General features: G+C 42.1%; 1 protein-coding gene and 1 long non-coding RNA gene across 3 annotated transcripts; one reads left to right on the top strand and one right to left on the bottom strand.

Moving 5' to 3' along the window:
- Positions 1 to 417: 417 nt before the first annotated feature.
- Positions 418 to 11,936, bottom strand: THAP12 (THAP domain containing 12). Of its 2 annotated transcripts, XM_048951476.1 has the most exons (5): positions 11,793 to 11,936; positions 6,110 to 6,230; positions 4,540 to 4,647; positions 3,540 to 3,576; positions 418 to 3,263 (listed from the first exon to the last, which is right to left on the bottom strand). In XM_048951476.1, exons 1-5 carry the CDS (start codon positions 11,879 to 11,881, stop codon positions 1,315 to 1,317), a joined length of 2,304 nt encoding a protein of 767 aa, XP_048807433.1. In that variant the 5' UTR covers positions 11,882 to 11,936; the 3' UTR covers positions 418 to 1,314. The 2 variants fall into 2 exon arrangements, with proteins under 2 accessions (XP_048807433.1, XP_048807443.1); XM_048951486.1 differs by lacking the exons at positions 4,540 to 4,647; positions 6,110 to 6,230; positions 11,793 to 11,936 and adding an exon at positions 3,713 to 4,114.
- On the top strand, positions 6,261 to 14,143 carry LOC125696383 (uncharacterized). Its single transcript, XR_007378335.1, has 2 exons — positions 6,261 to 11,827; positions 12,710 to 14,143. It is a non-coding gene; the product is annotated as an uncharacterized LOC125696383 (long non-coding RNA).
- Positions 14,144 to 14,449: the final 306 nt, after the last annotated feature.

Genomic DNA, 14,449 nt, shown 5'->3' with positions numbered 1-14,449 from the left:
ATGGGAGTTGTATTTATCACTGTCTCTACAGTCATTCAATTTTCTGTTGCGGGGGTTTTCCTCCACTGGAAAGAAAATACATAGAAGCACAATTCTAAGTTAAACAACTGGCGTGCATCGGGATAGCTACAGAACTTTTCAGTCATTCAAGTTAAAGCTATTTCCACCTGCTGCTGCTTCAGTTAGAGAGAACTTCCACAATTAAGAACGCTGTGTTAAAACTGTTTCAAAACGCTTTAGAAAAGCTCCAGCAGAACATACAGATCACACGTTACTACAGAGTTCTTTCTGTGTCTTAAGACAAGGTTACTCACTAGGATCACAAAACAAAACAAACACGACCAAACTAAAAGGTACCTTACAAAAGCATACACATTCTCAAAGAGGCACCGCTTTACCAATAAATTCAATACTGTGTAAAAAGCAATTCACATTTTATTTTAAATTGCAATAAACTGTACAAAAATGTTTCATTCTTGCCAAAAATAACAGCAATATTTTCAATCTTACTTCTAGACAAACAACGAACTCTTATTTTAATTCTTCCTGGGTGAGTTCACAAGTAAACAGACAATAAGACTCACTTTTTTTTTTTTCTTTTTTTTTTGTCAAACAGACTTACATTGTACTGGAATAAATGTTAATTTTTTTAGAGTCCTTAGGGAATTTCAGTACTCCTACCATGCTTGTTAAAAGCCTAAAGTTGTGTGTCTCACACAAAGGAATGTAAACAGTCAGGAGATTAAAGAGGTTGACTCTTCCAGTGAAACCTTAAACGTATCTCTGTACCACCAACATTCACTTCACACCAAGAACAGTCCACACCATGAGGCCTGTGCAACTGCTGAATTCATTCTCCAAAATACCAACTGAATGGGCATCAGCCAAAGACAAATTCAAAAAGCATGAAGTCAAATTCTAAGTAACAGAACAGAAATGGATTATACCCTTTTTAACACTTTCAGTTTTGTCTTAACCTATTTCATGAGCAAATATTGTAACAGCCCCATCAGATCTACAATCATCACAACGTACTTTTTTCAAGATGCAGCAAGCAAGCACCCAGTTAAGTCAATCAGATACAGAAAGCACCTCTGCAAAGAACATGGGCTTATTTTCAGACTTTGTTCACATAGTATATTTAATACAGACTAACAAAACATAACGTGGGTTATTGACCACAGCTTCTTAAATCTGAGACCTAAAATGGAAATACAATTGTGGTGATTATTTATTTCAGATTTCCAAGTCTTTCCCCCCCTCCTCATTACAAGTTAAATAGCAAAAAGCTGTTTAATCAGTCTTAAAAAAAAATTAAGCGCTCTCTGTTACTTCAGAGTTGTTCGAGGGAAGAAAGTCTGCTTGAAATTCCACTTTACCTGGATAGAGTTTAATGTAGGTGTCCACCATTAAGTCTAAGTCATGTTTTATATCAATGTTTATGTTCAGCAAAGCTAGGTTGCTTGACCTTTGCTCTGTCACGGTGTTTTTCAGGTATGCCTTTAAGCGCTTTCGTCCTATTTCGTATTTTTCATTCTCCACTTTCATCACTGGAAGAATGCACAAGACTTTAAGCAATGCATATACATTAGGGAAATACTTTATGTCTGGCAAGTGAAGTGCTTCATAAATAGTAGCTGGAAGTTCAATATCCTTTCCTCTGTGCTTCCACTTGATTCTCCAACAATGAAGCTCAGCAGAAAGCGTGTCCGGATTAGGTAAGTCATTTTTGTACATGTCAGCATGATGCTCCTCAGACGTATTGAATTTGAGCTGACCCATGACTGAGGGCACTAAAGATAAACACTTCAGAGCTTTTAAATGCTGTTCTGAGAATATATCTTTTAATTCTTGAATTATATGTTCCACTGTAGGGACACTAAGAATTTCCTTGTAGTAATTTTCCGACGTTAACTCAGCGTCCAAGTTACCCTGTTGAGACCTGCGGAATTTTCCAGGGAGTTTAATTTGTACATCCAGTTTTGCAGCCAAGTTTGTTGCTTCCTCAAACCAAAATTCATGATAAACTTCAATATTCTCCATCACTTCGTTCAGAGAATGCAACACCGCCGTTAAGCTGCTAGCTGCAAAGAATACATCTGATGTTTGTCCCTGGAGGTTTTTTCCAAATGCTCTCGTAAAAGACAGAACGTTTTTCAGAATTACAATAGTGACAATGAAGTCAAAATCTGTTAATGCACTTGAAAGTACAAATGCTCGACCAGCAATGAAGTTGTTCCACCTGACAGTGGAATCATTGCTTACTGCGTCCAAACACAGCACCAAAGCTTGCATGAGATCCACCAAAACCTCAAAAGTATCATGCCTGCCTGTCCACTGAGAACGGCAGATCTCCTTCAGCTCATTACCTTTCTCCTCGTTGTTCTGAAAAAGAGCAGAAATTGTATTGTCCAGTTCCACCAGTAACTGTGGACATCGACTAAAAAGACAGCGAACTTCTTCGATTGTTCCTAGGGCCGTGGAAACACCAACAACAGGAACCGACTTTGCCAACCATACATTTAAGGCACAAGAGGAACACAGAGTATACACAGCTTGTGGATACTTCTCCAAGAGTCTTGTAGCCACAACTTTCATTTTAGAAGCAAATCCACTGGAGACGATGTAGGCTTGACCCCGACAGTATTCCATGTTCAGACCCCATTTTTCAGTAATAGTCGTATGGAACTTAACAGCTAATATTTCAGGGTCAGCCTCATAAGGTAAAAATCCTATGAATTCTTCTCTCAGATTATGAGAATCATCAACAAATCTCACCAAGACTGGCAAATGTTCCTCTCCTGCTATGTCTACTACCTCATCAGTGACAATAGAAAAGAAGTGCGAGTCTCTTACTTCCCTCAATGTTTCTTCTCTAATGCAGCTCTCACAGATCTCAAGCATTTGTTTCTGCTGTGTTTTAGAACAATACTCAAGATTGACCGCAGTCATCTCAAATCGTTTCCTCAGAACTTCATCTCCAGCATTGATTCTATATTCCAGCAGAGCCTGAAAGTTATCTGAAGTAAAAATACCTTCTGGAAGCTCATCCGCATTATGGCTATCCAAGGGAATATTTTGTTTACCCATGAGGATCAGAATTTCAAACAATGACTTAAGGTAATCCTTGTTTTCCCTTTCTTCTAGAGTTAAAGGAACAGATTTCTCCTCTTGCTGCTCCCCACCTTCCTCTGAGACAGCGTTTTGTGCACTGCTTTCATTCAGTTCTTGAGTTGCCTGTTCTCGTTCAAAAGCTTCATTAACTACAAAATACAAAATATTGTAAGTGTTAAGACAACTAAAACATAACATTTGCTTTCCCCTACTATCCGTATGACCTTTAAGTTACTGGAACCCAGAGAAGAATCTTTCCAGTTTTAAAGTGACTGACTACATTGCAATGAGCTGAACTATCTGAATCAAGCAGCAACTAAATTACCCTCCTGAGCAAATAAATAAATTTACACTTATGTGCCCTGCAGTTCCTTATCAGCCTTAGTAAACAAAGTTTTTATGAACTCATTATTTTGTCCACTTACTCTTTTGCTGCTTCAGTGTTCTTATTTCATCTTCACTCTTAAAAAAAAAAAAAAAAAAAAAAAAGATATACTGATGTTATTGTCTACCACATGACCCCTTTAAAATACTGAAATATATCAAGGTCAGATGCAAATATTGCAGATGAGACCATTTTTAGAGTGTTAATACCTACCAAAAACATGCTAGAAGGTCTAAGAGAAGGAGGTTCTTCAGGTAGTTTATTGCTGTCACAACACATATCTATTAAGTGCAGAAGAATGGTTTGCTACTACTGCTAAGGTTCCCATACATACATCAGGAGATTGTTCAATCTGCATTTTACAATTATGAGTAAATCAATTACATCAAAGAATTCCATTCTACTACAAACACGTACTGATAGCAGTAGCCTTCAATTATTTTCTACGTTTCAGTTAATAAACACTTATCAAATGCATCTGTCTGTGGTTCTGATGTATAAACACAGTTTAAGAGTTAAATTCATCTTAATTTTCAGTATACTGAAATCCACAGGGACCTAAAGACACAAAGTGTCCCAAAACAGCCATTGACAAGTTACAGCTCCACAAGAAATTGCCTGACCTTGCTTTTACACCTAGATTGTATTTGTAGAGCTCTGAAGGATGTCTGAATTGCAGAAGTGACTCAGATAAACAGAAACAGTCAACACAGAGCAAGATTTGCAGGGTTGCAGCTGTAAGGTGTTTTCCAGTTAGGACTGCAATGACAAGTAAGAGGAAGCAATACACTTCCCCTGCAAGACACAATCAGCTCTTGTTTTCCAGATTATCCCATTAAACTTCTGGTAGATAAAACTTCAGTGTAACATTTAGATTTTAACTTACAATCAATAACATTATACTCAAATAGCAGTATGGAAACTGAAAACACCAAAGTGCTAATCATTAGACGTTTCATTTAAAATTTCACATGAACTTACTTGTTTTCATAGTTCTAACATTAAAGCAAAGCCAAATCAAACTTACTTTACAAACTTACCAGCTCTTTTATCCGTTTTCTATGTCTGCTGTGGGGATTGTTCAGATGACTTGTAAGATCAAATATAGTTGGCACAGCATTATCTCTTAAAACTGTTCTGTAAGGGCTCTGTAAAGACATCCAGATTAGTGTTGTCTCTGGGAAGCAAGCATAGTCTCTGAAATTCTGTGTTTTTGGGGAGGAAAAAAAGCACAGCCTCTGAAATGTTGTGGGTTTTGTGTTGTGTGTACAGTGAGCATCACCTATGAATTTCTGTTGGTTTTGTAGAAAGATTTTTTTTCCAGTTAATTATGTTCACTTTCTGATGCATCAAAACAGACATATAGTTCTACTATGCAACACCCATTTTCAAGAAGACTGAAAACGAGAAGAGATGTTTAAGAAAATAAGTATAACCACTTTTTCCACCCCTTTATCTTCATATCACAGATCCTTGGTGCAGCAATTTAAAGTTATTTGAATATTATGATTATTTTTTAATAAATTTTCTGGATGTTACAGACACTGATGCATCAGAAAGAAAACACTTTGATCATCCTGAAGGAAAGCACATCTGTCAGATGAAGAAGAGGAAGGCTTCTGGATGATCATATAAATGTTTCCAGCAGTTAAAATGTTTTAAATAGAAATTTAAGTTCACAGTATATGCAAATATACATTGTCTAAATTGAACTGTTTCCATCAAGAACAGACCTTTAACTGACCATGCTTGGACATGTCACTGGACCAAAGATTTCAAACAGTTTCATGAAGCTTCATTGCAGATCCAGAATTACTTCCAGTGGGCATTTTTTGGTTTGTTTCTGGGATGCTGGCTAAACAAAGACCCTGTCCTGTGTACAACCACTAGGAACTCAGTCTGACCTGCATGTTTTAATTATTCTATATAATGAGAAGATCAACTCCGACTATTTCAGTCTAGAAACCAAAATTTGGTACAAAGCCACAAATCTATCATTTCCTACTGCTAAGTAAGCTGTTAAAAAAAATCAGCATCATCTTAATGAAGTAATAGCCTTCAATTCTTCATGCTAACAGGAAACAGTACCATGATTTTCGCTGGATAAAAAATAGCAGGAACCAAAAGCCTGATAGATACACAGAACGTTTAAACCTCTTGGCCACAGCTGAGGGCAACTGAATTGAACTGCACGATGTACACACTTCACTAACAGCACACTAATGATCTTCAATAATTAGAGGTATGCAAACATATATTCTTACACCCAGTAAACATAAATAATGTTGTAATACATAGTGACAGTAAACAAAATGAACAGTTTTGCACGAGGAAAGAATTGCAATGAAGACCAGAGCTAGACAATCATTAAGCCAGCAGAAGCAGTTCTGCATTTCTTATCCCAAACTGCTTGCTTCCACCTCATCCTTTGCCAGTACAGACATCTGCAAGTCTGTACAGTACCCCGGGCCACAACAACAAGGTCAATTAGAACTAAGATTTATTTTCCCAGAGACCCAGGAGATCAAAGATCAAATGCAGCAATCTGATTAAAAAGAATCTTAATCACGTTCTGCAAGGTGCAATAAACAAATACTTGGTTTTACTCACACTTCTACATATCATCGAGGTCTCAAAATGCTTAGCGCACAGTCTGTAGTGCTTGTTGAGTTGATCTGGAGTTTTATCTTCTAAATCTGCCCTTCGACAGTTCTCTACCCATCTTTGACACCTGCACGTAAGCAGAAAATGTTAGCTAGTTTTAAGTTTAAACCAAATGCCCTACAGTTTCAAGCTTGGCTCATAACCAGTTTGCAGTGAGCCCTGCCCTTCATGTAAGGCCGTAAAGAATCAAAAGATCTTTCAAAAATCTGCTTTTATCCATTTGCTTACCATTCAGTATCACCCAGGCAGTCACTACTGCCAATAACTGATGTAACTTAGTCAGCTTGTACTTCCCCCAATGGGGTCGATGCAACCGCATTTGAGCAGCATAGAGCATCCAGTAAAACTCACCTACTATTTCATTTGCTCAGTAAATTACATGTGTAAGTTAAGAAGATTCCAGCAGTCATTAATATCTCAGTATTTAGAAGTTCAAAATAAGAACAAGTCCCACAAAGACAATTCTCCAAAGGAACACTGCTGTAATGGACGTGCACCTTGAGGCACCACAGACTCACCACATACAGTAACACAAACATTACTGTAATCTGATAGACGGTTTATTATTGATAATTCTATCCGTGTAATGAGGTTACACAAGCTCCTACCTCTCCTAGGCCAAAACCCTCCCCAAACTAACTGAAGAAAGCCAGAAACAGCTACATTACCAAGAATCACAATGCTATCACAGTAATCCTACAGTAAAAATGAGAAGGAACTTTCATTCTCAACGACTTCTTTTACAACACAACACTTTGCTACATGCTTCTCAGCTTTTCAACTTAGATTTCTCTCTCCTTGTTTTTTTAATTGGCACTTGGAACAAAAAAATAACAGCAGCAACAAGAACCATAAAACAGGAATCATTTCTAATAGATTATTCTCATAGATTCACAGATAACATCTTTTATTAAAATAAAAACACTTCTCCTGCTCAGCCTTTTGGCAGCACAGCAGAACGCTCTTCCTTTAACCACACAGCATAAATAGGCTTTTTTACATTGGAGAACTTTAACATGCAGACCATATTTAGTCCAGCTCTAATACTTCCTAAGCAGGTGCTCCAATTACCAAACAATTAAGGGCAATCATACTGGCTGTCACAAAGGCTGATGAGACTCCTGATAGTGAATGGAGAATGCTTCAGTCCAGAGGGGTGGTCAGAACAAGAGCCTGACCTTACATGCTTTTCTCCACTGACTCAGGGTGGCTGAGGAAGACCACCACAGAGCAAAGTCAAAGCCTCCTGCTTTATGATAGCTCCTCTGAATCACCTCCTAGCAAACACAGGAACAAACTGGTGGCAGCAATGGCACATATACAGCACATATATACAGCACATACATCAGAGCTGGCATACAGTTGTCAAAGCAAAGTCAGCCCAAACCCCTCTATCTCCAACGTTGCTGCCATCCAGAAAACAAGTTAAGTACATACTAGTAGAAGGTAGGCACCATATCAGACTCTTCAGCAACATCAAAAGGTACCACAAGCTTCTCAGAAGAGCCATACTGGGAAAAAGAGTTGCACAAAGATAAAATTACCAAAAGCTCCTCTCCTTTCTTGTTTTCTCCCCTGGTTACATAAAGGCAGCTGTGGCTGCCACCTTCTGTGCTGAAATCAACTCCTGAATAAATGATCTTGGCACAAAGAGCCTGAGTTTGTGGCACCAAGCTCTTCACCCACTGGAGCATAAGATCTGTAACTGGAGCCCTAGGCATCTATGGAACTTCAGTGGCAAAGACTGGAGTGTTGGTATTTTGTCAGGTGGCCACACAACTAAAGGGAGATGGTAAATGTTAAGAGTAATAACTGACTGTCATCAGTTACTGACTCACAAGTAAGCCATTCCTACAACCATAACTGAGATTCAATTCCATGGGCACCCCTCTTTTTGCAAACATTAATTTATGCTGTTCAACTCACTGTAGCTGACACACATTTTTTCCAAAAGACCTTTAAGCTTCCACAAACGATGGCTGATAGTAAATACATTAAGAAGTTGTAAGTATTTCAGTTTTAGTTTATAATTCCAGTAACTGCACATTTCTGGACTTCTTTCCGACATGCTACAACGGCAAACGTTAAACCAAAGCTCCTTTCAATACAGAACTTATGAACTGAGAAAGGTATTTTCTTTACACAATAAACAGAATCACACAGAATCTCAGAATCAAAAGGTTGGAAACAACCTGCAAGATCATCTAGTCCAACCACCCTCTCATTCCTATTAGTACCACAAGCTACTAAACCATATCTCGTAGCTTTATCATGTATTAAACTATCATGTATTGACCAGTTTTGAGTAACTTGACAACATTCAGATTTTCCAGCAAGGATTCCTTACAAATTATGCCTGAAGCTCAGACAGCACCAAAACCCAATTTTGCAGAAAACACTTCTTTCTTATATCCAACCTTAATCTGCCCTTCTTTAATACAAAATCATCTCCCTTTGTCCTACTCCTGTGAAAGAGCCTGTTCCCTTCTTTCTTACAGCCCCCCTTTAGACACCGACAGGCTGCTCTCCCTGGAGCCTTCAGGCTGCACAGCCCCAGCTCTCTCAGCCTGTCCTCACGGGAGAGGTGTTCCATTCCTTGGATCATTTTTGTGGCCCTCCTCTGGATATGCTCTACCAGCTCCATGTCCCTCCTGTACTGAGGACTCCACATCAGGTCACAGTACTCCAGGTGAGGTCTTACAGCACAGAGCAAAGGCACAGGATCACCCCCTTGCCCTGCTGACACTGCATTAGATGCAACCCAGGATACAGTAGGCTTTCTGGGTTGTGAGGACACACTGGCTCACGTCCAGCTACCAGCCACCAGTATTCCTAGGTCTTTTCAGCAGGGCTGTGCTCCATCCTTACATTTCCCAGCTTGTACAGATAGCAAGGGTTGCCACGAACCACGTGCAGATTGGAAATTGGACTTATTGAACCTCATGAGGTTCTCCTGGGCTCATTGCTTAGCCTGTCCAGATCTCTCTGGATGGCATCCCATCCCTTGGACACGTTGACTGCACCACACAGCTTGGTGTCATCCGCCAACTGCTGAGGGTGCACTCGATCCCACTGTTGATGTCAGTGATGGAAATGTTAAAAAGCACTGGTTCTCACCACCATTTTAAGCCACTGACCACCACTGATCTTGCAACCAGTTCCTTGTCCATCAAACAGTCCATGTATCAGATCCATATCTTTCCAACTTGGAGAGAAAGATGTTATGGGGGACTGTGTCAAAGGCCTTACTGAAGTCCAGATAGATGACATCAGTGGCTCTTCCCTTGTCCATTGTCACAGCTAGGCCATCATAGAAGGCCACAAAGTCGGTCAGGCAGGATCTGCCCTTAGAGAAGCCAAGCCAGTTATCCTGTATCACCTCCCAGCCTTCCACGTGCCTTAGCACAGCTTCCAGGAGAATCTGCACCATGATCTACAGTGGAACAGAAGTGAAACTGACAGGTTGATTTCTACATCTAAATACGTCTTACTTCTCACTGCACTTTCCACGGCCTAAATCAACTCATGCAACTATTGCTTTACCAGCACACAGATTCTGCTTGGAATTTGGAACTTGAATACCTCACCACTTCTGCTTAGGATGCTCTACCATTGATCACCAACTCACTGACAGCTGCTCATCACAAAGGTTGCAAGTCAATGGATGCAGTACTCCAGATGGGGCCTCATGAGTGCAGAGTCAAGAGAGACAATGACCTCCCTTGCTCTGCTGCCAGTCCTCTTTTGATTCAGCCCTGGGTATGGTTGGCCTCCAGGGCTGCAAATCACATTCAGTTTAATGTGACCCGGGGTACTGTTAGCCCTCTTGGCCACAAGAGTACACTGCTGGCTCATGGACGACCTGTCATCCACCAGGATTCCTATGTTCTCTGCAGGGCTACTCTCAATGAGTTCTTCTCCTAGCCTGTATGCCTATACAGGACTGCCCAGACTCAAGTGCAACACCTTGCAGTTCGCATTGCTGAACCTTGCTTGGTTCATGTGGGCCTACTTTTTACGTCCATCCAAGTCCTTTCTTTCTGTTGTGTCAACTGCACCACTCAGCTTGGTGTCATCAGCAAACATTCTGAGGGTGCACTCAAACCCATCACCTATGTCACTGACAAAGATGTTGAACGTCACTGGTCCCAAGTCAGACCCTTGGAGGACACCACTCCATGACCAACTTCAATTGGGACATAGAGCCATTCAAAACCTTTCACTTCACAGAATCACAGAATGGCCAGAGTTGTAAGGGACCTCAAGGATCATGAAGCTGCAACCCCCCTGCCACCAACCTCCCCATTTAATACTAGACCAAGCTGCCCAGGGCCCCATCCAATCCGGCCTTGAACATCTCCAGGGATGGACAGGGTATCACAGCCTCTCTGGGCAGCTGTTCCAGCACCTCACCACTCTCTCTGTAAAGAATTTTGCCCTGACATCCAACCTAAATCCTCCCTCCCTCATCTTCAAAACATTTCCCCTTGTCCTGCAGTTATCTACCCTTTCAAAGAATTGATTCCCCTCCTGTTTGTAGTCTCTCTTTAGGTACTGAAAGGCTGCAATGAGGTCACTACTCAACCTTCTTTTCTCCAGACTGAACGAGCCCAGCTCCCTCAGCCTGTCTTCATAGGGGAGATGCTCCAGTCCCCTGATCGTCTTTGTGGCTCCTCTGGACCCTCTCCAACAGCTCCCTGTCTTTCTTGTACTGGGAGCTCCAGACTTGGACACAGTACAGCAAATGGGGCTCCACAAAAGCAGAGTAGAGGGGGACAATCACCTCCCTGTCCCTGCTGGCCACCCCTCTTCTGATGGAGCTCAGGGTTCCATTTGCTTTCCAATGTGCAAGAGCACACTGCTAGCTCATGTTATGTTTTTCATCCATCAGGACCCCCAGGTATTTCTCTGCAGGGCTGATTGCGACCATCCAACCAATTCTTTATCCATTCAATTGTCTGGGCATTGAGCCATTCTGCCATTTATGAAATGACTGAGACTGGAGACACTCCAGGGTCCTCCGAACCCAACCCTGCCCCAGCAGAGCCCCCTACAGCATGGCATCCAGAGGGGTTTTGAGGGAGGGCACTTCAAAACCTCTCTAAGCACCACTTGGCATGGAATGGGCTATTGATGAGCACGGGACACCTGTCAAAGCAAGGCATCCTCAGAGTCAAGCAACCCTTCACTCCCTCACACCCTAGCACCCTCTCACAGTGCCGTTTAGAGGCAGGCACGCCCTCCCTCACATTCCTCTTACATCCAACCTCCCCCCACTCCTCACAAACACAACCCCCACATGCAGGGGTGCAGCGGGAGCAGCGAACGGCCGCCTCGACGCATGCGCAGCAGCGCTCCCGCCTCCCGCCGCGGGCCGGAGGGTCCCGCAGAGCCCCGCCCCTCGGGCACCACAGAGCGGGCGGCCGCCGCCAGGAGGAGAAGCGGGCGGCTCCTGACAGTGAAGTCTTCCCGCCTAGGTGAGGAGGAGCACGGAAAAAAGGAGGAGGGAGGGAGCGAGCCGCCTCCCAGCCGGGGTGTCAGGCCGGGATGCGAGGGGAGAAGCGAGGCACGGTGCCCGCTCCCTCCTCCCCGCCGCTCCCCGGTTGTTTTTCCCGATCTGGGCTCTCACCTGACCGGGTCCCGGGGAAAGCGGAAGAAGGCCAGGTCAGACTGCGTGCTCTTGCGGGTGCAGTTGGGGGCCGCGCAGAAGTTCGGCATGGCCCCCCGGATCGGTGGGGCTGCCCCTTTAAATCCGCCGAGCCGCGGGGGGGGGGGGAGGGGGGGGATGTGGGGAGGAGGAGGAGGAGGAGGAGGAGGAGGCGGCCGGGGGGGAGGGAGGGAGGAGGGGTAGGGGGGGGGGGAAGCGGCTCCACACTGCTGTGAGCGGCCGGGAGGATTCACCGCCACCCTCCGCCGGGAGCAAGGGCCGCCTCCTTCCCACAGTGCACCGGGCCCGGCCGCTCGCAGTGTGCATGCGCCATGTGGAGCCCGGATGAGCGGTGCGCATGCGGGCTGCCGGCGGGCCCCTCTGGCTTCCCGTCGTAGGGAGAGCGCGGGAGGGCGGCGCGCCTGCGTAGTGAGGCAGCCGCAGGGAGCGTGGCGCATGCGCAGAGCTGGGAGTGGGGTGAGGGGGCATAGTGTTTCCCGCCTTTTCTCCCGAGGGTATGTGAGGTTGGCAGTATGCAGGGAGGAAATAAACCATTAATAAATTGTTCATTAGTGTTCAAATTAGTAGTGCCAGGAACCCGAATCTCCACAGTTTCCGTTGTGAGAGTGCGTGAGCAAAGGAGAAAGTACGTGAAGCAGAAGAACAAAGGGCTAAGATCCTTTATTTCATGGTAGAAAGAGTTGTGCATTGAGGAGAAGCATTTACCTCATAGACACAACTTTAAGATCTTATTAAGATCACTAAAGTGATAGTATGAATTGTACAGCCCATTTAAATAACATTTGTGTGATACTGAGTATATTTAACCTGAAAACAAGCCTCAGTTACAGAATAAAGCCATAACCTTTTTCTTTTGTGTATTCTGTTTGGCTCTTCAGGAAGGCAGTAGCATGGACTGAATGGATATTAAGACAAACCAAGAGCTGGGCATTGAGTGTTGGAAAGTAATCGAAACAAGGAGCGTACCTGCTCTGAAGACTTCATCTCTCTCATTGGCAAAAACAGAATTGAGTTTGGAAAAAAAAAAAAAAAAACAACAGAGTAAAAATCTGAAAAGTTAAGAGGATAGAGGAAAGGCTCAGACATGAAATATGTTCTGCTCATAGTGAGAGAAAGCACAGCCATTCTGAAAAGCATATATGATGTCCAGCAAGAGTTGTTAAAATGCAGTAGTTCTCCTTTGCTATGGACATCTCTTATAGAGTTTTGAAGACACACAGCATTCTGACAGATAAATGTGATGGGATTTTGGAAGCGTAAGCTAAAGAAACGAAATAAGCAAAGTATTTCAAACCAGTTTATTAATTTTTTTTTTTTTTTTTAAATCATTTGGTTCCTTTTGGATGGCCTTAAAACTTTTTTATTTTTTATCCAGCTTTTTTTTTTATTTGGTGTGAGAAGAATTGTTTGTTAAATAAGGAAGCCTTATTAACAAGTGCCCTTCAAACTGCAAATCTCAAAGTACATCTCATTTGGATTGATAAAATAGCATGAGTTTATGTGATGTTAATTCCTTACCAGAATTTTGGCTATGCCATTTAGCTCTATTCATACTTTTTGAGTAGTTTCAGCTGAGGCTGAAGATGTGTTTAGCTGTACCTAATTGCTCTCATTGTCTAGACAATCATCAACATTTATATCCAGTGAACTGTTTAAGGGAATTAATCAGATCAGAAATAGCTTTTTTTGATTCTTAAATACACAAATTTATCTCAGATTAGTTTTAATTCAGGTTAATTTGTTTGATTTGCTTTGCAGATTGCATAAATGCTCATGCTGATGTAGGGAAATACACAAGAGAGCAGGATCATTTTCAATCACAGTAGTGGTTTAGCAGCATGACTGTGTTATATTAGCTTGAAGCTTCCTAATTTAAAACACTTTTAAACCTGTTTCAGTATGAAAAAAATGCCTCTTTTCCCTTAACTAGTAATGGCAGTGCTCATATATTTTGCCAAGGATTGAAGGGCCCTTTTTCCCTTCAATACTGATCCATCAGAAAAGGGAATTGCGTGCAGAAATTAAGACTCCGAAAAGCCAAACCAGAAGACTACAGTGATATTAAAAATAAACTAACTGTGGTATATATTTCCCAATGGCAACTTCTGATTGAAGTATCACCATACAAGAATGTTATAGCTGTTACTGTATTTTTATTTTTTTAAACTATCCTCTGGGTTATTCAAATGTTGTTCACAACGTATTTCCAACCTTATTTGTATAACTGAATAGAGATCATGTGCTGTGTTAAATGTGTTATGCAGGTAATCTGTATCATCCAAATAAGTTATTAAAGGAATTCTGTCTGTTCATATGTGTGCATGTGGATTTTTAAGTGCTTTATTTCACCACTGCTGAGGTCAGATGAACTCTAGCACTTTACGTAGCATTGTAGTGGTTGCAAAATAATCTCTTTAATGTGCTCCTGGAATGAATGGGATGTCTCTTTCACAGGCTGCATCTTAGTATGCCTTTATTTTCTAATAGCATTCAAATATGATTGTGGTGTTCTGTAGGTTTCCTGTTACCAAAATTTTATTTGCAAGACAGTATTTAAAGTCTAATATCCTTTAATGAATTTCTGTTACGTGGTCTGTTGCAAGTCATATGGCTTGCAA

The sequence above is a fragment of the Lagopus muta genome, chromosome 1, assembly GCF_023343835.1.
Source record: "Lagopus muta isolate bLagMut1 chromosome 1, bLagMut1 primary, whole genome shotgun sequence".
Taxonomy (NCBI): Eukaryota; Metazoa; Chordata; class Aves; order Galliformes; family Phasianidae; genus Lagopus; species Lagopus muta.
Note: the sequence above shows the minus strand (reverse complement) of the source record. Positions and strands in the feature narration are given on the sequence as shown.

Coding starts and splice junctions, on each gene's coding strand:
- THAP12 (XM_048951476.1), bottom strand. CDS start 11,881: ATGCCGAACTTCTGCGCGGCCCCCAACTGCACCCGCAAGAGCACGCAG. Junction 6,231..11,792: donor TTTCCCCGGGACCCGGTCAG/GTGAGAGCCCAG, acceptor GCTTACGTGCAG/GTGTCAAAGATGGGTAGAGA. Junction 3,264..3,539: donor AACACTGAAGCAGCAAAAGA/GTAAGTGGACAA, acceptor TGTATTTTGTAG/TTAATGAAGCTTTTGAACGA.